At 43.5% G+C, this 23,696-nt stretch overlaps 1 protein-coding gene across 3 annotated transcripts in view; it reads left to right on the top strand.

Annotated features, from left to right (window-relative positions):
• BRINP3 (BMP/retinoic acid inducible neural specific 3) overlaps positions 1 to 23,696 on the top strand; it is a 324,516-nt gene that overhangs the window by 167,997 nt on the left and 132,823 nt on the right. For all 3 annotated transcript variants that reach the window (XM_077332678.1, XM_077332677.1, XM_077332676.1), the window contains exon 3: positions 11,939 to 12,129. In XM_077332678.1, coding sequence (XP_077188793.1) covers positions 11,939 to 12,129 — 191 coding nt within the window. The remainder of the gene's footprint in view (positions 1 to 11,938; positions 12,130 to 23,696) is intronic.

The following is a 23,696-nucleotide window of genomic DNA, read 5'->3' as shown; positions in this document are numbered from 1 at the left end:
ACCATCACTTGACACCTTTAATTATCTTATTTGTATGACATTTTTTTGTGCGTATGAACTTACCCAAGGCAATAGGCCTCTTGGGGTTACCAGCTCCAGGTTGGTCAACAACGAGATTGTGAGGTGAGCAAAGTTTAGGAAGAATAGGGATGTTATAATGCTATAGAGTTTACTTGCCAAAGCCGCTATTTCCGCCTGATTTCTGTCACCTGGAGATCAGCTGTAATAGCAGGTCTCCAGCCAACACCTGGAGGTTGACAACCTTGCTTCTCCCTCCTGAAATAAGAACATGTCCTGCCTGTGATGGGTATGCAACTATTTCACAACATGTTTGTGGAAATGATTCCATGAAAGTCAGAAGTTTGAAAGCCACTGGTCTTAGCAAAAGCAGAACATTTGTTCTGGGGTGTGTGTGTGGAAATTGAGCAAATTACAAAGGTGTTCTCATCCCTGAAATTGAGCTGGACAAAAAAATAATCAATATCATAATTACTTTGGACTAGATATGAACAGTTACTGTAATGTCTCTTAATTAGTCAAATTAGGTCATGTTCCTTGTAAAGGGGTATGATTTTGGCAATTTCCCCATTTGCCAGGAATCCATAAAGATCAACGGAATAATTAAAGGGTGATGCAACACAGCAAGCCAGAAACGATATATAGCTAATTTAAATAACCTGAAGCTAATACCATCTGGATAGCTGGCTTTGGAAACTTTATAACATACCATGGTTCATCTCCCCCAGAGCACATGGTTATCATCAATCAAATGTGTATAAAACAAAAAGGCCCAAAATGTTATGCCTATGAACTAAGAAGAGAGTCCATTGCAATGGAACTTCAAGTGTGGTTGCAGCCTTTAAAAAAAAAACCCGAACACCCCTCCCCTAGATTCTTCATAGTCCACCAGTGTATTAACATTTACTAAACAAGAGTATATAGGATTAATTGATTTGCAGGAGGGTACCTTGGGCTCAAGGAAGACATTCACACATTTTTGTTGGCTTAAACAAGGCCACAGCTTTATTATAATGCCACAGGAGTGTTGGCACAGCATGGGAGAGGGAACCAGATTTGCAGTCTGCTGACCAGAAGAACCCGGAGCCCAGCAGCACCCTTGGGCCAACCTGGTTCCCTTGCCAGGAATGCAGGTCCCCTTGCCGCTGTATTCCCACCATAGGGAAGTGTCCACCTGGGGTGCCAAGAGGAAGCATGGACTTCCCTTGGACCCACTGCAGGCCACCCAGCACTGGCCACCCTTGGGTGCCAAGGAGAGGCGCAGGCCTCCCTTGGTCCCACCCCTGGCACTGCAAGCCCTATGCCTTCCCTGCTGAGTCAGCTCTTCTTGCAGAACTGCCACCTCTTAAGGAGGCCCAAATCCTGGGGCGTCCAATACACAGACCAAAATTCCCCCAAACAGCTCCATCCCATGCCGAACCACCAGCTGTGACAAATGCAATTCCAAGATATAAGAGATAAGAAACAGGAGCCAATTGGAAGGCGCTCAGCCCCTTGGCCACAGAATGACAACAGTATGACAATCATACCTTCCAATTGGCTCTTTGACAGACTGCCTCCACTGCAGGGGGAGGCTTCCCTGCGGGCCTTGGAGCCGACGCGGCGGGCCTGTTCCGAGGCCCCCAGGAAAGCCGGGGAGTCGCCGGGGCGGGGAGTCCCTGGGCGGTGCGGGGGCTGCCGCCATGGCCCCCCCTTTCAAAGCCCGCTCTTACGAGCGGGCTTTGCAGCCTAGTAGTTTCAATAATCCTGGAACCCTTTAAAAAAAAACAACCATATTAAAAGTAATAAAAGCAACTGCATTGATTGAAACTGAAAATATACCTTGTAAGAAATCACTTTCAACTTTGGGGTGAAGATTATCAGAGCTCCCACTCAAAGGCCCTCTGGAAAAAGAGCTGTCTTTGCGGCATGGGAATGGCCTAAGTGGCATGCTTCAACCGAACAAGTGTAATTTCTGCCTCCATAGCTAGCGTTGCAGATACATTCTGCGGCAATTTTCTTGGCAATCACCTTCAAGAACTCTGTTGTCACAGCCCGGCCTAGACACTGGAGAAACGAGCAAAGTGATGATGGGAATAGTGCCACATTTTGTTCTGTGCATCGAGATATCCACACTCCCTTTTCTATTCCCTTTTGACGACTCGTATCATTCATGTCAGCATCTTGCAGATGAGAGGGATTTGTCAGTACTTGGTTGCTGTCAGAATCACCCATCATCCTTGAGTTACAAGAAACATTTAAATTACAGACAAGGCTGAAGCCAGTGCTGATTGAATAAGGAATTTCTTTAAAAAAACAGCAGGTATGCATTGGGGGGAAAACAGATTCCTTCTATTTCATTGTGACAGCAGGTGTTTTTTTTGCCTACCTTCTTTTTTAGCATACAAGGGCTGTTTGGTTTCAAGTGAGCTAGTTAAGCACAATCAGTGTCTCAGGTAGTGAGCTCTCAAATTACCTTGGAAGACAGTGAGATATTCTTGTATTGGGATGGTGCCAACAAGGCTCAGTACTAGCTATATGAATGTTTTGGCAGTTATCTCGGTAACCTCCAGACTGGGCTTCTGTACAGCATTCCACATGGGTCTACTTCTGAAGGAGGTTCAGAAAATGGCTGCATTCTCACATGGGACAGAGGCAGTGGGAACAGTAGCAATTGTACTGAAAGAACTTCACTGATTTCCATTTTGCTTCTTTGTACAGTTCCCGGTACTGCCAATCTTACGAGCTTTACATTTCTCAAGTCCAAGATGACTTTGGAAGTGTCTTCTGCTGTGTGTTTCTCACCATATGTCAAAGTTTGCATGTCTTCCAAAGTGCTTCTTAAGTCCGATAGGGTTGCCAATTCTGGAGTGGGGGAAGTCTGTGGAGGGCCTCAACAGTGTATAATGCCATGGAATCTACTGTCCAAAGCAGCCATTTTCTACAGGGAACTGATATCTATCATCTGGGGATGACTTGTTATTCTGGGAGAGCTCAAAGTTCCTCTCAAAGGCTAGCAGCCCTTTAGGCAGGGTCTCTTCGAGATATTTTCTCACCTCAAGCAAGTGATACATGCTGACCATTGAGGACCCAAGTCAAGCCCTAGTATTGGTAGCAGTGCTCCAGAGGATGATAACCTAGGCCAATTATTTCCAATGCTAGTGACTTCCTTGCATGCTATCAATGGCTGAAAAAAAGGAGTTTCATATGAGATGAAAAACTCCATATGAGACATTTTGTTCCTCTGTTTCTAGAAACCAATTGGAAGCCATTGAGCAGAGATACTCATTATGTCTAGACTGGGACAATAATATGGATTGAAGCAGCATGGTCAGATCCATAGCCTCTGCGTGCTATGATGCACGCATAAGAGCATGTGAAGAATTCCCATGGAAGTGACTTGGATGACCCTAGCAAGGAAATGAGCTCTCTGTATTGCTTTCAAACTTCTTTTTTGTACTGCAAATTATTAGAGTTGGGCTTCTGATCAAGTATCTATCTATCTGTTCTACAGTAGTTAGAAGCTGGAAAATACATCAACAGATTTTCAGAAATTATAAATACCTGCTTCATTTAATAGGAGCCATTATTAGACTGTTCTGCTTCACTTAATAGGGATAATTATTTTTCTCTTCTTTATCCAGAGTGTCTTCTGCAATAGCAAACACTTGTCACAAACTGAATATTACTTTATGTTGTAGTTGCTGATTGCCCTCTAGAAACTCGTTTTATTCCAAAAACATAATCAAGTGCAATTAATTCTTTTGCAGCCCTATGCTTTCCCCTAATTAATGGCAAACCTCATGGCATTGAAATTAAATTAACCAATGACTTCTTTGGAACGGCAACATTTGAACATGTGGATGATGGTTGCAGCAAGGAATCCTTGAAAAGAGATTTCTTTGGCTTCTGAAACTGGCAGGAAGTTGGAGATGGGGAGCTGACCCCTTATTAGCATTTCCTGGCCAAGAGCTCCACCCCTAATTGGGTCTAAACTACCAGGGTGGACCTTCCTGGCTGGGGCCATGACTTACTCATGAGTAAACATTCCCAAGACAGTGTCCATGACTTAGTAACGAGTAAACATTTCTAGGGTAGAGGCTTTTTCTGATAGCCCTAAGTCCCAGAGGGCCATCAGGGAGCATTTCTGGGCCTCCCACAATGCTCCCCTCCAGAAGGCAGCTTGCTCCCCACCATGCCCTCTGAGTTGAAAGAGGCCATGGCAACTTACTGGCAGTGGAGCATACTCTGTGGCTGCCTCCTCTTCCACCCAGCAAACTTCTGAACATGGCAGGAAGTTGGAGGTGGAGAGCTGATCCTCTTATTAGCCCTTCCTGGCTGAAGGCTTCCTTCTGATAAGGCCTAAACCACCAGATGCTCATGAATCGATGGTCTGTTTCAGTATAAGCCAGTTTCATGTGTCTACTTAGATGAAGAGGCCATTGAAGGGTAGGCTTTTAGCAAAACAAAGCAGTAATCTGATTGATTATTGGTGTCAGAACTCAGTCAGACTGTGAGAATGCACATACGTAAAAGCTCATTGTATTAGAAGGAAAACAACAAAGCAGCCAAAAATATCTCAATGATCAAACTGATCACTGTAAAATCACCTCCCTGTTCACAAATGACAGGCAGCCTTGAGCTGAATTGGTGGATGCTGGAGCAACCCTAATTGTGATGCACTCTATGTTGGACTGCTCAGTTACTTTCTGCAAGAAGCTATACTTTCATTAAAGCTGTGCATGGGGTGGAATTCATACATTTCCAGGAGCATCTCTCCTGATGGGACCATCTTTGATCTTCTAGTTGGTGTTTTTCATCTATCCCATTCACAGGCTCATTAAATCTGCCACTACTTGAAGTTGAACCTTCCTAGTATTGGAATCTGCACTGTTGGATAGCTTTCCTGAATGTGTCAAGAAGCGATCACCTCTTTTGAGTGTTAGGAAACAGTGTAATGCGGAACTGTTTAGATTAGAACTGCTGTATATTTTTGGCATTGTCTGGCATTTTGTTTTTATTGATACTAGACATGAATTGGTATCATTTTTAAGTTTTATGGTTAGCTGCTCTGAATCCTCCCAAGTGAGAAAGATCAGCTCTAATATATATTATAGTCTCGATCCATGATTTGTGTTCATCCAGGGCTGGAAGACATGCAGTCACTAATGTATGGTTGATACCATAAAACATGATCTACATATGGGACACGATATTTGAGCACTTCACCATCTACTAGACTAATCTTATTCAAATGTAGAAAGCAAGAAATGCACAGTAGTAGATAGCTAGAATTTGCTGATGCTATATGCTGCTGGACCAGAGCACAAGGGAAGAATTAAAAGAGCATATAGGGAGGAGAATAAGTAAATTTCCCCCATTCCATTTGTTTATTGGTCTGTTGGTTCCCTATATAACAAAAGAAAAAACACACAGTGTAGAAATGAAACAAAGAAATATACTGAGTGGCAGAATTTGCTAACGACAATAAACAACAAATAACATACTCATCACAGTTTCTTCCTTTGATGAAAATATTTATTAGCGGAATTTGCTTGAAGAAAAAAACTGAAAATGTTTCGGTATGTACCTTCCTCAGTTCAGTTCTTTAAATCTATTAATGAACAATTCCACAAATCAGCAACTTATAAAAAAGGAGAAATTTTACATGAGTGTATAAAATAAGCAAAAAAGCTCTATTTAAACAATCTATTTGGGAAGTACCGTGATTGATAACATCTACCAAATTATACAATAGAAGAAAACATCTACTAGGTTATTATTACTGTAACATTATTACCGTAACAAAAATAGTTACATGGTAATAAAAATGCAAAGAGAAATCTTCCATAGAGCAAAAACTCTTCAAAAACAATATGAACAAACTAAAAACAGTTGCATATTACATTAAAGACATTTGCCACCGTTGTCCCTGGAATTACAGCTCATCTCCAAGCCACACAGATCACTTATGAAGAAGAATTGGTTCTTATATGCCGCTTTTCTCTACCAGTAGGAGTCTCAATCAGACCACTGCTACTTCTAGCTTTGCATCATCCAGCTCTGACTGGCAGGCAAGGCAAGGGATTTACCAATACGTGCTACCCATGATCCTTTAAATGCGGATACCAAGAACTGAATATGGCAGCTATTGCCTACAATGCATCTGTACTTCCACTGAGCCATAGCCCCACCAAAGGGAATATGAAGGACATTGAACCCCCATTTGTACTGCTAGGCCTGTCTTCATGGAAGGAGTCTTACTGTGCAAGGCACAGTCTGGGTTGGTTTGCTCATATATATGTTTGTATGGAAGGAATATGAGTGAGTGCGTGAGTGTTTGTGTGTGTTCTGTTTCATCATACACTTAAACGAACATATATTGTGAGGCCTTTGTGCATTCAGATGCAATTACAAAGGTCCAGTTCTACTTATGGCTGGACTCCAAGAAATTGACAGTGAGATTCTACAGTAGGGCCAATCAATGTACATCTCCTCTGAGCTGTAGGCTGGGTTGTGTATGAAACGCCCCTTTGTGCAGGATCTGTTTCTGTAGTTAATCCCTTGTTCACCGAAACCAAGTTGAACAGAAGCTCTTACATTTCTCTCACTGCAAAATGGGCTGAGTTTCCCCTGAAGCCAAGGCCATAATGGTTGGCATGCCTCATAAAAGTAAGGCTTGCCCAGATGTTTTGAAACAAGAATGGTTTTCTGATTAGAATTTGAGGACAATGTGTCCTTTTCATAATAACTCTTAGCTGTATCTTAATTGGTAAGCAAATGAATAAAAGATGCACTTATTACTACTTAATTGACTTGTTTGCTTTCATTGCAACCCCCGATATAATTTGGAACAGTGAGCAGGAGGTGTCATTCTTTGTCTTTAACGCAGCCTCTGGAATAATTTATTTTCAGCAGTAATCAAAAACTGTCTGAACTTAAGGATGAGCTTTGCTAATATTATTAGAAAGCAAAATGACGAGGTTGGGTAACTTCTCATACTTGAGGGGATTGATTTCTCTCTGCATGTTCCTGACTGCAAAAAGAGATACAAGTATGGAGGAGACCACATTTAGTTGTATTCATTGCTCTTGTTTGGACCCAATATTTCTTTTTCAAAAGAAAACCCAGAGAACAGAATATGTATCTAATACATTTAGTATTGACAGATCAATAGACAGAGTGGGCCTTGTTGTCTTTCCCTGTTATTGTTTCAGCTGTAGGTTGGTCAGGTCTCTGTTTAGGTCAGGCTCTTCTGTCCATGGACTAAAATTACAATGAGCCCCTGCCACTAGCTCATCAACATCTGGAGAGCCATGGTTTGGCCACGCTTGGTTTAGACGGTGGTGGTGGAAAGTGCCACTAAGTCATAGCCAGCTTATGGTGACCCCATAGGATTTTCAAGTCAAAAGATGTTCAGAGATGGTTTATCATTGGATGCCTCTGCATAGCAACCCTTCACTTCCTTGGTAGCTTGCCATCCAAATACTAACCAGGGATGACCATGCTTAGCTTAGAAGATTTGATGAGATCAGCCTATCCTGGGCCAGCTAGGTCAGAACCTTCATTTAGATACTGAGATGGAAAGAGTGAGGATTAGCAATTAGTGATTCTACAAAGGCAATGAAATTATCTTTGCTGTCAATCTCTGGCTTTGGAGGGTCTATTATAGGAGCACCTGGGATAGGCACACACATTCCTTTCTGAGATCTGTCTAAGGGGAGACCAAAATCACCCAGAGCTTTTGGTTAACAGAACATACAATAATCATTAAGGGTGATTATTGTGATGTCCACAAGAACAGATCATGCAAGCATTCTGAACAAGATACAGTATTTTTTCTTTATAGGATAAAGTAAATTAAAATAAATTTCAAGGTGTGTTCATCACTTCTGTACTCAAACATAATTCTCTCCCTAACCTCAATTTTGCGGGTTTGAATCTGCTGGTGGTTCCTGACCCATGGGAGGTGTGCCTGACTTCGACCAGGACCAGGGCCTTCTCGGTCCTGGCCTTGACCTGGTGGAATGAGCTCCCGGAAGAGCTGAGGGCATTGATGGAGCTACCCCAGTTCCACAGGAACTTCAAGTTGGTGCTCTTCTCCCAGGCATTTGGTTGAGGCCAGGCTGTGGAAGATCGTAGATCCCTCCTCAGGGATATCTAGATCAGGATGAACACCCCTCACCAAGGCTGATAGGCAATGTGTGTAGGGGAAGGGCCATTCTGGCCCATGCTGGACTGGTGAATAAGGAGGGAGTAGAATCGGGTTATGCTGCCAGGGGATTTTGTAATTTTACTGATGTTTATTGTAACCTGCCATGAGCCAGCCTGGTCTGGGAGTGGTGGTCAACAAATCAATCCATCAGTCAATCAATATTAGAAGAGTGTGTTCAATCCTATGATTCCCTTCTCCAAGGACTTCTCCAGGCAGGGAAATGGAATTTTTGCCTACTTGTTGATATAAATACTCTTTAAACAAGAGCCAGTTAAAAACCAGCATAGAACCTCTTCTTGATGTGCTAAGTTTGGGGTGTTGGAAATATTTAGTGCAGAAAAAACATTCCAAAAAATTGAATGGTTTATCCTACCTGTTATTTGAACATAAATAAATAAATAAGGCCATTTGTTTACTGCTATAACATGCTCAAAAGAGCTTACAGTGCGAAAAATCAAGACTCTAATAATCCCATTTGAGTCTATATATTGGGGCATTCCCTGGAAAGCATTGTTAGAATGTCACTGTAAATGCATTAGAAGCATGAAACCATTATGGAGATATGAATAAGAGAGCATGCAAGTGCATTGAGCCAAAATAGCAGCATTAAAAATGCAAGATGAAACAGTAGATAGATCAGTGAGGTAAAACAACTTCTCTAAGAGATTCCCCAGCAAAGGCCATCTTCAATAAAACTGACAAAAAGTCGAGGCAAATAAAACTTTTTTTAACCCATGGCATTTATTTTAGTGTTGGCCAGCAATAGATGTGTCAGGTGGGATTTTTGCTCATCTGTTCTTGTAAGCCTTCTGTCTTTGTATGTATGTACCCCATAGGGAATGAAGCAATTGATACAGTGTTGTTTATTTTATAGAGATAGATAGATAGATAGATAGATAGATAGAGAGAGAGAGAGAGAGAGAGAGAGAGAGAGAGAGAGAGAGAGATATGATGTGAAGGTGAAATTATATGACTGTGAATAAGAATACTGACCCTGTTATTCAACATTTTTTCCCCTTGTGAGACTGAAAGCATTCAGTTAAAACAAACACCATGAGATGGGTTCAAAGAGGGGTTAAGCATCAAGGATGAAAACACTGCAAAATATGGCAGTCTCCAAGTTTTCATTTGTTTGTTTCTTTTTAATTACATTTTTGTTCCACATTACAAGGCTGAACCCCATCCTTGGAGCATTTTATTTGATTTTGACTTTAATATATTTTTGTTTAGCTTTTCATTTTGTTTTCTCTTTGGTTTTTGTGTTTGATTTAGCCCTATTGCATTAACTTCTTACTTTTCGTTCTTATCCCCAATCTTTCCCTCTCCTTTTGCTTTAGAGTCAGTATTAAACATTTTCCTTCCTCCCACAACACCACCCTCTTTCGGATATGGCCAAGTGGCGAGAAGCAAGGGTGGATCCCTTTTACTATATTTTTTTTACTTTTGCCTCAGTGTGGAGCTTCTATTCAGTTTTTAAAGCCCTTAGTTTTAATTTTAACTCCCTGTTTTTGTGTCAAGCTCTTACTCTATCTCCTGTTGTACAGGACTGCAACAGAGAGTAGTTTAAAGGGTTTGTGAGGGAGCTCTGATTGTCATTTTATTATCATTTAGCTCTTTTATTCCTACCTTATCTACTTTGATTCTCCTTCCTAACAAAAGGACAACAGATTTCTATTTTGCCCTTTCCTGAACTCAGGGCAGATCACGACAATAAATTTGATTTTTATAGGGCCTAGAAATCTGGTTGCTGCAAATGCTCCTCACAAACATGTAATTCCTGTGCAGATGTTCTAATTGCATGTTTGATCAATGCATGTAGAGGGAGACCAGGTATGAGCATGCTGGCCCTGCCTGTGATTGGGCCAGGTGACTCTGGGCTCACTTCAAGAGTGGGGGATCATGGAAGAAGAGTGTTTTTCATACCCCACCTTTCACAACCACCTTCCCCACAACAGACACCCTGTAGATAGGTAGGACTGAGAGCTCTGATAGGACTGTTCTGGAAAAAAACAGCTCTATCTGGACTGTGACTAGCCTGAGGCAACCCAGCTGGCTACATGCAGAGGAGCTGGGAATCAAACCCAGCTTGCCAGATTAGCAGTTGCTCTTAACCATTACATCAGTCTTTCTTAACCAAGATTTTGTGAAACTCTGGGGTTTCTGAATGGCCCTGGAAGGATTTCCCAAAAGGTTGCGAGTGAATTAATTTATTTATTGGGTGATATTGCCATATATCGTCATGTTGACCTCCCCTCCAAAGGCCAATGATGGTCCTGGCAGGGGGGAAAGGGAAGGGGCCTGAATGGGTATCCAACCCTATTCTTCATAATTGCACCACTTTTGGGATTTCTCAGAGACTGAGGAATGTTTCAGGGGTTCTCAATGGTAAAAAAGTTGAGAAAGGCTGCACTACAGCAAGCAGGCTGGGTAGAAGGTGGGATTTCATTCCTAGAAAACAGCACATGAAGCCCAAATGAGATTCAACTAGCCTATTTATTAGCACCATGGACTGTGTTTACAGTTACACAGCCTCTGCTACGGAGTGGCAATTCCCCCTTCCCAAGAATACTAAAACCAATGCAATTCAGCGCCCACAGTAGTTGAGCCCTCCCCTGAAGCTTAGTTCCCAAGTGCCCATGGGGCCACTCTGGCCCCCTCCTGCCCAAAGCTTCAACCACCACTATCCACCCCAACTCTACTGAGTTCATGTTGGGCCAGGCATGCCCAACTGAGACATCTTGCTCTAACAACCCTTGGCCAGGTTGCTTCCACCTGACATTGAGAAGAAGCCCTGACACCCCCTGTGATCTTTGGCCTATCTGGGCCTGTCCAATCCTCCTGCCACACTGCCTCTCTAGCCTCCGCATGATATTGTGAGCACAACACCTACACATTGAGTAAGTGAGCCTACAAGTGTAACTTGTTCCACACAAAAGCACTAACTCTAGAGCTGGTGGTGATGTGGAAGCACTTGCTCATGCTTTATGCATGCTGACTGAATGTGCAATTTGAATGTTTGTACAGTGCTAGGATTTTGTGAATCTTCTTATATTGATCTAGTTCTGTACCATTACAAGTCATGCGCCCACTCAATCGGGGTGGTGCTGTGAAACACAATGATGTCACCATGTTACATAGCCAGTCATATGTAACACGGTGACTCTTGAACAAAAGGGACCTCAAATGACTAATTCAGTATTTTCACAATGACTAAAGGGAACAATTAGAAAAGGGAAGATTAGCACTGCTAAAAATGCTCACAATATAAAAATGATAGTTGTTCCAGCTTGAGAAAAATACCTACAAAGTTAGCCTGCAGGTTTTTTCAATTGTGTCTTTATTGTCTTCTATACCATGGCAAGAACAAAAGACATTCAGGGGTGAGCCATAAGTTATCTTCTACCTGCATTCCATGAAAAAAAAAGAAAAGAAAACCAACCAGCTGTAGATGATGACCATGCTCTGGAAAATGAAATACAGCAATAGCGTAAAAAATCTCAAGCATCTCATTTGTTACAAGATTATTTACACAGTGATTTTTGTGTGTGAAGTAGTCCCTCCTCTGGTTTTTCACTTGTGGCTTATTTTAGGTTTCTAATGCATGACGAGCATGGTTTTTCAGAAATGCACGGCCTCCTCACCTAACTAGGCAACAAACTGGTGCTACTTGAAAATGAAAACACGTAGTAAATAATACATTTTAAAGGAGTTTTATTTTTCTTCCAGAGAATTTGGCCGCTGGAAAGTAAATAACTTAGCCGTTGAGAGGAAGAATTTTCTTGGCTCCCCACTGCCTCTGGCCCCGGAATTTTTCCGAAATATAAGACTACTAGGACGGAGGCCGACCCTTCAGCAGATCACAGAAAACCTTATCAAGAAATATGGGACACACTTCCTGCTGTCAGCAACCCTGGGAGGTAAGGTCATGTTCACAAGGGAGACGAAGGAGTAATCATCCCAGCCATGTAAACAGGAGGTATATAGTATTAATTGTGTTAAAAAGATTAACCTCCTGTGATGGGGGAAGGCTCCATGACAGGTGAAGAAACCAAGCTTTTTTGCAGAGAATTTTAAGTTCTTTATTTTTTTTTAAAACGGTATTGGGGGAGCTTATTAACATAGGCTTCATGCATCTTTTGAGAGCAGAGAGGAATAAAATGAGATACAGCCTATTTACCCGGCTGAACAATAGCTTGGGAATAAGTCCCATTGATCTCAGTGGAATGCACACATTCAGCATGAGCAGATCTCATCCATTCTGTTCCTATAATGTTCTGTAATTTCATTTTAGTGCTCTGTTCCACTCTCTTGGATTCTAATTTAACTTAAAGGATACCAAAAACTGGAGCATGTACAGGTTGCTGAAGCTTTTTGTTCTTTCAGTTACTTTGCATCTCATCTCCCTTCATTACCAATGCACTATTTGTCACTGCACAAAGCAGTCTGGATGATCAAGATACTTTTTGTGTGATGTTTTACTGGTGCCTATCTGAGCTCTTACATAGTGGTAAAACACCATGCACACGACAAAGTCCAACTTGTCCACAAATTTGTGTCAAGAGCACTCTTTTGCAGCATTTTGTTAATTTACACATGTATATTAGTAATATGGAGGGAAGCCGTCAAACCAATCAAAGGAACTGTGGCAAATTGCGCATACAATGTTTTGTGCAAAGTTCTATGATGGACACAGTAGACTATTCCTAATACATCAGTTCCACACTGTAAATAAGGCCAGGTTTTGTAAAGCTTTAAAATCTGGAGAACAACAGAATACGCCACAAGTCTATTGTTGTTGTTGACTGCTTTAGTTCTATAATGTAGGGATGTTCCTTTAAAAAACAAAACCTAATATGGCATGGGAGAAATAACCCCTAGCTGCCATTGTACACTAACAGAGATAATGTGGCCCATTTATCACCTCCATCTCCAGTGCTAGACAGGCATATGAAAGACTAAGGTTTTCAGATTTTTCACATTGCACTGGCAAAGACCAATGTGAAGGAGAGATTGCTAAAAGGGCTTCCAGGTAAATGAATATATGTCCTTTCCCCTCCTCTTCCTGATTTCCAAATGCTTGCCATAAATAGTCAACCCACATACTTTCTGTCTAAAAGAAGCAGAGACATCACCAAAAGACTTCTCCTTTTATTTTTAGAGTAGTCTATTTCTCCAGAGTACACCTTCCAGCATCCCAAGCAAAATAAAAAAAAATTATCTTGCTATTTAACTTTCTAAGTAGCACAATATGGTTCCTAAAGAACAGCCTACAGTTTCCTGGAATATAGTTTGGTTTCCTTTTTACTCCCTTGTCATTAAATATATGGTGTTGGAAGAAAGTGCCATCATGTCACAGATGACTTAAGGCAACCCCAAGGCAAGAGATGTTCAGAGTGTGAGGATCTCCTATTACTGCCAATAAGTAGGCTTCATTCATGAAAAGAAAGCTCTTTATTGAAAGAATAACAAATTAGACATCATGGGAACACTGCTAAGACTAAAGATTCTAATCAAACTACTCCTTTATCTAGGAGTCCCTCCGTGCACCAAATGGCTTGGGTGCAAAGACAGACTCTACGTGAAGGTGCCTGAAATTTAGAGTCCCAGGAAGGATGACAGTTCCCTGGTGCATCACAGTGGGGAGGCTGGAAGCTTGAGATCCAGGGGTCAGCTATAACAAAAGATCAAAACTGATATAGCGAGGCTGAAGATCAAAAGGCCCTGTATATCCCCAATGTGATGAAGGCAAAGGTACTGCTGCAGGCACGACCACTGACAAGAATCAAATCACAGAACAGAAATACACAATGAAAAATGCCATGGCATGTAGCACAGAAAAAGCATAGCACATAGTATGACATGACTAGAATTCCTTGGTGTCTTCTTACACTTTTACATTTTCTTACATTGCGGCTCAGGGCAGTTCACAGGGAACATGAAAACCAATAAGATGTGAATTCAGTAACTATCAATCAACAACTCAGTAGCATCAGTAACACTGAACATTGAATATTTAGATCAATTCCACGTGAGGAATCTGCCTCTGGACAGCCTCTGGTTGCTGGTGGGTATTAGAGCTTACTCCACATGATGTTGTCTGCATCCCAAGGCTGTCCAGGGGTTGGCTTGAGTTTTGGCCAAATTTGCCTCCCCACCACCGCCGGTCCGCAGCCTTAAAAAGGATGCGAACCACTGCTACAGCATATATAATTTCTGAAATAGAATTTACTTTAATATTTAATTGTATTGATCAGGTTTTAAATGGTCACAGCTGTTGTGAGCAGTCACTATGCTATGTTGCACTTTTGAGTTTTTCACAGAAATGTTACAAAGGCATGGCATAGCCTTTTACAAAGTGTTGACAGCCCCCCCCCCCCCAATCTGTCTATTTGTGCAATTATATCTGCTGAGTTATAGGGTTGCCAGCCACTGGTGGGGCCTGGAGATCCTCTGGTATTACAACTGATCACCAGACTACAGAGATTCAATTCCCTTCAAGGAAATGTGTGTGTATCCCACCCTATCCTCCTCCACCAAGCTTTGATTGTACCTCTAACTGCCTTCTTATGGGTTGTTTTGTACCCTGCTTTTTACTACTCAAAGCAGGTTCCAATTGCCTTCTCTTCCTCTCCCTACAACAGACACCCTGTGAAGTAAGTAAGCCTGAGAGCTCTGAGTGAACTGTACCTGGCCACCATACAGCTGGCTTGTATAGGGATTCAAATATTAGAGGCTACTGCTCTCAACCACTACACCAAGCATGACAGTACGTTGTTCATGGCCTGTCCAATAAATTTGACTAGATAGGGACTCTCCCTATACTTCCCAAAGAACATTAAGATCAAGGAGCTTAAATCTGCTTAGGGTCCCTGGACCCAGGGAGATAAAACTAGCCTCAACCAGGGACAGGGCCTTTTCATAGCCTGGCGGAAAACTCTACTTGAAGAGTTCAAGGCTGTACTATTGTGAACATAGGATATCTCAGCATTGCTGCAGTCTGACAAAAGGTTTTATTCAGTTCTTTGGCCCAGTCTCTCTCTGGCTGAGCCTTCTTGCAGTCAGCCAGGGCCTGCAAAGACCTGCAAAGCAGTAACTTGCCCCCCTAGAGGCTACTTGTATACAACAAAGGCCCTCCAGGATTTCACATAATCTGGAAGGGTCTGCAAAACTGAGGTGTCCTGCCAGGCCTATGGTTGAGGTCAGACAATGACATCGTGAGATACTGGCCTCCCCATTTGAAACATCTACGAACAAGGACCCCTCCAAATTCTGACAAACCACCATAGGGAGACAACATTAAGAGTGAGTTTTCAATGAAAGATTGTTGTTTTATTGTTTTGGTGTTTTATCTTATGACTAGATTCAAAGCCCGTTCCTAAGAACGGGCCTTGAAAGGGTCCCTTCCCCTGGCCCCCGGCCAGGCAGCTTAGGGTGGCTTTGGGCTGCAGCTCGCAGCCGGATCAAGTGGGGCAGGCAGGTTGAGCAGTTCGCTAGCTGGCCCAGGACAGAGCTCCTTAGCAGGCATCCAGCAGGCCAAGAGCCCCTTGTTAGCAGGCCTGCCACCAGGACCCTTTGCCCAGGGCTCTCTCCCCTTACCTGCTGCTGACTCGAGGCACTGAGGCGCATCCGAGAGCAAAGAGGCTAGAGTCCAGGGATAAAGGGTGGGAGCTGCAGGGGCAGGGCCAATCAGGGTGCAGGCCTGATTTGGCCCTATTCCAGCTTGGACAGCTGGACACGTTCCACGCCCCAGACTGTTTCACAAATATATAGGGGAACCATGTATAAGGATGTATGGCTTGAAAATATTGTCAACTGCTCCAAGCTAACAGGGATATACAAATTACCTACCTACCTATCTACAGAGTAGGGCTGTCACCTACGTCTCCAATATGCCATTCAGACCCAACAAAATATATGAAAACAAATCACTTGACTTACTTGATTCCTAAAAGTGATTAATTTAGGGCTTCCCAGAATTTATTTCCCACAGCAGCCTCTCCATCTAGGTTGCCTTGTTTTGGTCTGATCTGACATTTGTATGTGTGTGTTTGATAAAATCTTTGCTATAAATATTCAGGTTTCATACTGAACGCAGCAAGATAGCTATTAGAGTTGAAGATGTCCAGCACCAATTTTTTTTTAAAAAAGCAGCATTTGGTTCTGAGTAGGATTTCCAGCTAACAAGCCTTTCAGGTGACTGTGCAATGCACCCTTCCTCCTGTGACTGAGACTGCAGGTAGACAAAAATATTCAAGAGAGTGCAGATATCTTTAACCACACGGCTCCTATTAGCATTAATAGAAACAGCATACCTAAATTCTCACATGATGTTTTGAAAAGCAGTGCTACTGTGCATGGAATTTGGAATATACAGGGCAGATGGGGTGGGGGAGAAAAACACACCATCCATTTGGTAATAGGTTGGGAGGAGAAAACAATCCACCGGAGAGACAAAATAGGAATTATGCAGCAGGAAAGATAATTAATGCTCAGAATTACCCACCCAGGCACCAACAAAAAGTGACAATTGAACAAAACTGGTTTTCTCCCTTGGTAGGTGATTATATTAAAGATAATTCCTGTGATTTTGCAGCCTTCCCACCAGACAATCTTGTCAAACACCTTTTATTCTCATGAAAAATTTCTTTAATTCACTTCTGCGAGTGAAGCTTCAGCTGTATATTAAGAAAAGCGGCTTTCCCCTCATTCTACTTTACAGCTACATGAGTTCTGTAGCATCCCACTACTGCATTAGTTTTGCAGAGGTCCTTCCCAGATATAGCATCCTTTTGTCATTTGAGATAACAATATATTAAGCCTCATCATAACTTTTCCTCCCCTCCAGAAAACAGCAGATAGATCAAAATCTTACTAAAGAGAAGCACGCTCCCCTTCAAAAGAGAAGTCTCTCTCTTGCTTGCTTGCTGACAGACAGTTCAATGGTCTCAAACTTAACCTGATTTTTGCAAAATGCTGATAAAAATATTTTCGTCAGGTACAGCACAGGAACCTGCCACGTCAGGAGCTGTCTATATTAAATTGCTTGTAGCTCAAAGCAAAATAGCATCTGTGCTCCGATTGCACAGTTACCAACCTTCTACTGTCGAACAGCACAAGAAAGAGGGGAAAGCCACAAATTGCAGTTGCTTTAGTGAATCCAAATGCATTCTTGTTCAGACACCCTTGCGGCATAAATATTTTAATTCAGCTATATCCACAACTTTGCTGTAGTGTGTTTTTACCTATTTATCCCTTTAGATCTGGCCAATCCAGGCGAAAGAAGGCTAGAGGCCTACAGGTTGCAAGTTTTAAAAGGCCATTAGCCTTAAGCAAAAACACAAGAGCCATCAGGTTTGAGTACTGATCAAGAGCAGCCCCACGGCATGGCAGGCAAAATCTCAAAACTTACAGATAGAAGGCTGTTCAGAAAAGCACCATCTTAGGCAGGGGTAGTTAAACTGTTGCCCTCCAGATGTCCCTGGACTAGCAAATGCTGGCAGGGGCTCATGGGAATTGTAGTCCATGGACATCTGGAGGGCCGTAGTTTGACTACCCCTGATCTTAGGCAACTGACAAAACATTCATTGAGCTAGTGTTGTACCAAACTTCTTTGGGGAAGGTTTTCTAGCAATGTACCACTGTCACTAAGAAGCGCCTCTCTTTTATATAGGAGTGCTGGAGATATATGGAAAAACTTCCCATCTAATGAGTGTCCAGGAGGATTTACATTGTCTCTTGTTATGTGCGAAGTCGTGTCCGACCCATCACGACCCCATTGTCTCTAGACTTTCTTAATTTGAACCCAGTAGCACTTTTGAGACCGACAGGATTTTCACTATATAAGCTTTTACGCATCAGTGCTTCCTTTATCAGATAAAACATCAACTCTCTCAAGCTTATGTTCCCCAAAAATCTTATTGTTCTCGAAGGTGCTACTGCAGACCAACAGAGCTACCCTCTGAAACAAGCTCTAGCATTTGTTTCCTGTAACTTGCTCTCTTCACTTGATTTTTTTTAAGTATAAGAAATACTGTGAGGTGACTATTCCCTTCACATTCACATGACACACATTCATTTTGGCTGCTCTGATGATTATGCTTCCCAGCTGCCCGAAGGACCAGTTCTGATTATGGCTGTGGGGTGGAGGGGGAGGGGGCTTCAGCATTTCCCCCTTCCTCTGTTTTCCTGATCTGAAATGGCCCTGGAAAGCCATTACATAAGTGTCCCCAGTGGGGAAATAAGAGCTTCACAGGACTACAGAATTCCCAGTACCTGTATAGTCCAAAGTCCTTGTACTAGTCATGAGGACTTTGTCCAGTATGAATCAGCCCTATCTCAGTTCTGTGTTAACATTGCAGATTACTGTGCCTTGAGGAATCTTGTTTTATGTTTCATAATAGTCCAGATCACATTGGTAGGCACACATTTCCCTGTGAACATGCTGTGTGCTGTAGGGCAGTGGTCCCCAACCTGCGGGCTGCGGCCCGGCGCCGGGCCACGAAGGCCATGGCGCTGGGCCGCGGCTCCCTCTCCCCGCCCCCCCCCGCAGTAAAAAACTTCCCAGGCCGCAAGCTTGCGGCCCGGGAAGCTTCTTACTGCGGGAGGGCGGGGAGAGGGAATCAGGGCCGGCTGCGCCTGTGCAGGCGCGGCCCGCGGGTGCGGCCCAATGCGTGGGCGCGGCCCAAGGCGCGGCCTGCGGGCGCGGCCGATGCGTGGGCATGGCCCACACGGGCCGCGGGCCGCGCCCCGTTGCCCTGCCGGTCCCCAACCTCAGAAAGGTTGGGGACCACTGCTGTAGGGTAGAGGTGGATCCTTCTGGCCTTGGTCTAGTCCTGTCAGTATTGAAGGGAATGCAGTGTTAAAAGTGGCAGAAAGAACAGAATCCACTGTGCAAAAGGAACACACTCCATTCCTGCGGTTTTAAGTTAAAACAGCCATAATCTATCTATCTATTTAATATAAATTAGTAAAGCCTATATGACTATTAATTTCTTATAAGAGCTGTAATGAAATTTCAAAACTTATTTTAGTCAATCCGGATGCCATATGTTAAACAATAACATTACAAACCAGCACTACTGATAGTAATATCACACCAAAGTACAGTCAAAACAGATACGCCTTCCAATTTTAAAGGGACAGGCCTCTTTTAACAAGCCTCAGTTCCCAATTCCGCAGGTGCTGAATATAATTACAGTTCTACAGATTCCTGCATAATGTAGAATATTCAGCATTTCGATTTGATACCATAAGTGCCAATCTTGAAATACAGAGTAAGACTGCAGTATCGCTTTAACCAGAGACATATGAATTGCTGTATCGGACCAGGCAATAAAACGTGTATTCAAGGGCAAATGGGGGCCAAAACAGGATTTAAAAAGGCATTCTAAAAAGAGAGGAGCAAAGGCCAATGGTCAGAAAACTTGCATGCAGATAATTAGAGAATCAATGCTGGAACAGGGCCAGGAACACTCATTCAACCTTACCCATGCCATTCACACAACAACCACTCACATTGCAAGAAATGGATGGAAATGTTGCAATAATTCCCTGCCAGGTGATATGGAACTACATGCTCCCGGCTTTTTGGCAGGGGCTATTGGATGTCCTGCCAATCACAGTAGCCTTGAGTGGGCGGCTGTTCTCCGCCCACCCTTTGTTTCTAATTGCAGCCTCTGGAAGTTGTTTTTCATTTTTAGAAAACACAGGGGAAAGTCACACAGAAATCCATGCAACTTGTCATTTGTCTTGGAATAAGTGCAATCAGAGCAGGGGGACATATTCATTTTCAGTCGTAAGATTCCAATTTGATATTTCGTTTGTATGATGCATTATGCTATAGTGCCCAGAATCATCTCTGTGTTTTCCCCCAGTCAAATTTCTTTTTTTCCCCTTTAATTACATCTACATTTCCTTTGAATTTCTGTCATATCTGCACGATGTGAGAAAAATGTGCCGGTCTCGATTCCTTAATAGAGCTGCCAAACATTTGTATTCTGTGTGCCGGGAAGCAAACTTGGCAAACAAATGACTTTGCAGTGAGATTTGTGTGTGCCTCTGAAACCAGTTGGCTGGTGAGACGATGTCCTTTTGACCATAAAGGGAAATCCTACACATGGGCTTCTTTGAAATGTTCCCAAGTCTCCGTTCACAGGCCCAGAAAATACACCTCCCTTGGGTGTCCTAAAGAGGAGTGTAGCAATATATATTTTCTTAATGCCACTGTGAGATAATACGGTTAGTGGCGTTTCTAGTTGGTTTATCCTGTGGAAATTGTGGCTTCAGATAGCTGAGCATTTTTATTACAGTTCTATTAAAATGTAACAGTATTTCAAACTACGTTAAACAACCATCCTTTGTGGGAAAAGTAAAGCATAGGTAGTATTTGTTGGCCTAATAAGATATCAAGAGCCAGTAAGGGTTACCATGCTTTGCATTGCAAGGGGACATATGCCATGATGGAATTAAAGGACACAACACCAGCAAGATGCTTTTGGCAAGAATAGGCCACAGTGTTATTGTTAATGTCAAGTGAGTGTCAGTGCAGCATGGACGGATCCAGCCATTTTGAGGCCAGCAGACTGCAAGGAAGCCCCGACATCAGCAGCAAAACCCAGTGGCACATAGAAGCGTGCATGTGCGAACAGAGGGACAGATGCTTGCTGGGCACCTGGGAGGTATCAGCCTATAGGAGGGTCCTGTGGGCATCAGCTTCTACTATGACCCCCCAGCCTGCCACTTGGAAATGCAAGCCAAGCAACCAATCCCCCGCCCAGGCAGGGGATGGCCACATGGCCACTTATGAAGCCCCCCCCCCCCACGGGAGAGTCCAGTACACAAGCTCAGATTCCTCCGCATATGGATCTGATCCATGCACAACCACCAGCTGTGATGACATAATGAAAGAAGCAGGGAAAAAAAGAGCAAAATATAAGCAAACACTGTAACAAACAGAAACACATAAAAATAAGATAGGATGGGTGGGAAGCAGCAAGGCTAAAGATCTTTATATAAGGTGCTCCCTTCAGCCCACCCAAACTGCCAGGCAGCCAATCACCTTGGGGTCCTCCCCCCAGCACCGAATGGCTAGGAAAGTGTGGAGGGCCACATTTCATGGGGAAACAGTGTGCCACCAGCACTATGGCCACACAGGGTCTTTTTCCCCATCCGGGTGTCTCCTGGCTGCCGCAGTCAGCGACCTTGAAGAAAAGGTGGCCACATCAACCAGTGTGAATTGATAAAGTTCAAAGACATCTGTGACATTTTACTTTGTCATCTGCACAACAGGCCTCAAGTTTTTCGTCTGGTGGTCTAACAGTTGCCATTTCCCCAGGGAAGAGAACTCCCACCCAACCCTGCTTACCTTTTTCATACCAGTAAGCACCCAAGCTTACTTGGGGGTGAGTAGTGGGCATCTGGTACATTCCTGAAAGCTTCTAGTATGTTCCCCTCTGATCTCAGTGTCTAGCCCAAGGTCACCCAGGTGGTGGCATGTGGGGAAGTGGGAATCAATCCTGGCTCTCCAGATTAGAAGCCGCCACTCATAAGTATGACATCACGCTGGCTCTCAAGCAGATGTAGACAAAACACATTGCAGCCAGTTCAGGCCAGCACATTTTAATCCCAGAAAATCACACATTTCATTGAGTTGGACAGCTATTTGCTACATGGGTGATGAAATGTGTAGCAACTTTAAAAAAAACGGAACAGTTATAACATGAATAATATGTTTTATTGGGTAACCTGGCAACCATTCATGCAGAATCGGTGACACCAACTACAGATTTGTGGATTCCTATCAAACAGCTAGCTTTCACTGCCCTAAAGGTAGTTACTGGTTATCTATTCTAAAGGTCATTGTCACATCTGATCACTTTACATGGCAGCCTATATTGCAGCACAGCACAGTCATCTTTAATAAAGAAGCAAGTACCCTCTCCCTCAAAATGTGTGCTGTGTTGGAGGATTTCCTGATTTTTTGTCCCCAAAGGAAGGGACTCTGATCAGGGTTGTCCCAGTGGACAGTTTTCTTCCTGTCTCTTTTTCACCACTGCCATTTTCCTGGCTCTCTTCCCATTCACAAGTGTAGTTATCCTCTATAGCAGCGGTCTGCAACTTTTTTTGGGTTGCGGACCGGTGGGGGGGAGGGCGATCCGGGCCCCGCGCATGTGCGGCAGCCCCTGCGCAAATACGCACGTGCAGCAAATACGCGGACCTGCCGCGCATGCGTGTTTCTGCTCCTGGTGAGGCTGCAAACGCGCACATATGTCATGTCCAGGTGCAAACGCACATGCGCGGACCTGCCGCGCATGCGTGTTTGCACCGCCAGCGTGCCAGTGGCCGCGCTTCCCTCTCCCCCCCCCTCCAGAAAGAAGCTTGCCAGGCCGCAAGCTAATTAGCTGCTTTGGCGGCCGATTTGCTTGTGGCCTGGCAAGTTTCTCGCTGCGGGGGGGCGGGGAGAGGGAGCTGCGGCCCAGCGCCGTGGCCTTCGCGGCCCGGTGGTTGGGGACCACTGCTCTACAGTAGCCTTTCTCAACATTTTTGCCATTGAGAAACCATAGAAGTGGTGCAATCATGCGGGATCTGGCTGAGAAGCACAACTGTGTACATGCTTACCCAGAGTCCCCTCCCCTCCCCTTCCCATCCTCTCTAGGCCCATCATTGGTCATTTTGGGAAGGGGGTGGCATGTCATCATGACCATATATAGTTAAATCATCTGATAAATGTTTAACATTTCCGTTCAGGAAACCCTTCCAGAGCTGTCAAGAAACCCCAGAACTGTCAAGAAACCCCAGGGTTTCAAGAAACCCTGGTCGAGTAAGCCTGCTCTACAGAGAATGAAGATTCAGATGCATAAAACCTTTATTGACATATAATTTTATGTACATACAGAGAATAAAGATAGACACCTGCCTTTGCCATTCTATTTCTTAGTCATTGATAATTGTGGCCATGAGGTAAAAGAAAATTGTGGGTTTTAGATCCCAATCCCTCAGATTATATTAAAATTACCTTAGCCCTTTTCATGCAAAAACTACTCAAAGAATGGATGGATGGATGGATATGGATGGATGGATGGATGGATGAAGGAGCAGGAAACATGAATGCATTTTGTATGTTCATAGGTTCTGTATGTACAGGTGGCAATAATCGTTCGAGATCCAACATTTCTGATCATGTAGAGTGATTATTCTGTGTACAATCTATATACACATAAAGTCTGTTCTGACTAGGGTGGAGTGAAGTCCCCTATCTGTTTTGTCCCAGTTATGTTGTTGTTTTTGTTGTTCTCTGGTCATTCCTTATGATTTGCAGTTCTGTGTGCAGTTCTGGAGGCCTCACTTCAAGAAGGACGTAGATAAAATTGAAAGGGTACAGAGGAGAGCGACGAAGATGATCTGGGGCCAAGGGACCAAGCCCTATGAAGATAGGTTGAGGGACTTGGGAATGTTCAGCCTGGAGAAAAGGAGGTTGAGAGGAGAC

Source organism: Paroedura picta, chromosome 4 (genome assembly GCF_049243985.1).
Source record: "Paroedura picta isolate Pp20150507F chromosome 4, Ppicta_v3.0, whole genome shotgun sequence".
NCBI lineage: Eukaryota > Metazoa > Chordata > Lepidosauria > Squamata > Gekkonidae > Paroedura > Paroedura picta.
Note: the sequence above shows the minus strand (reverse complement) of the source record. Positions and strands in the feature narration are given on the sequence as shown.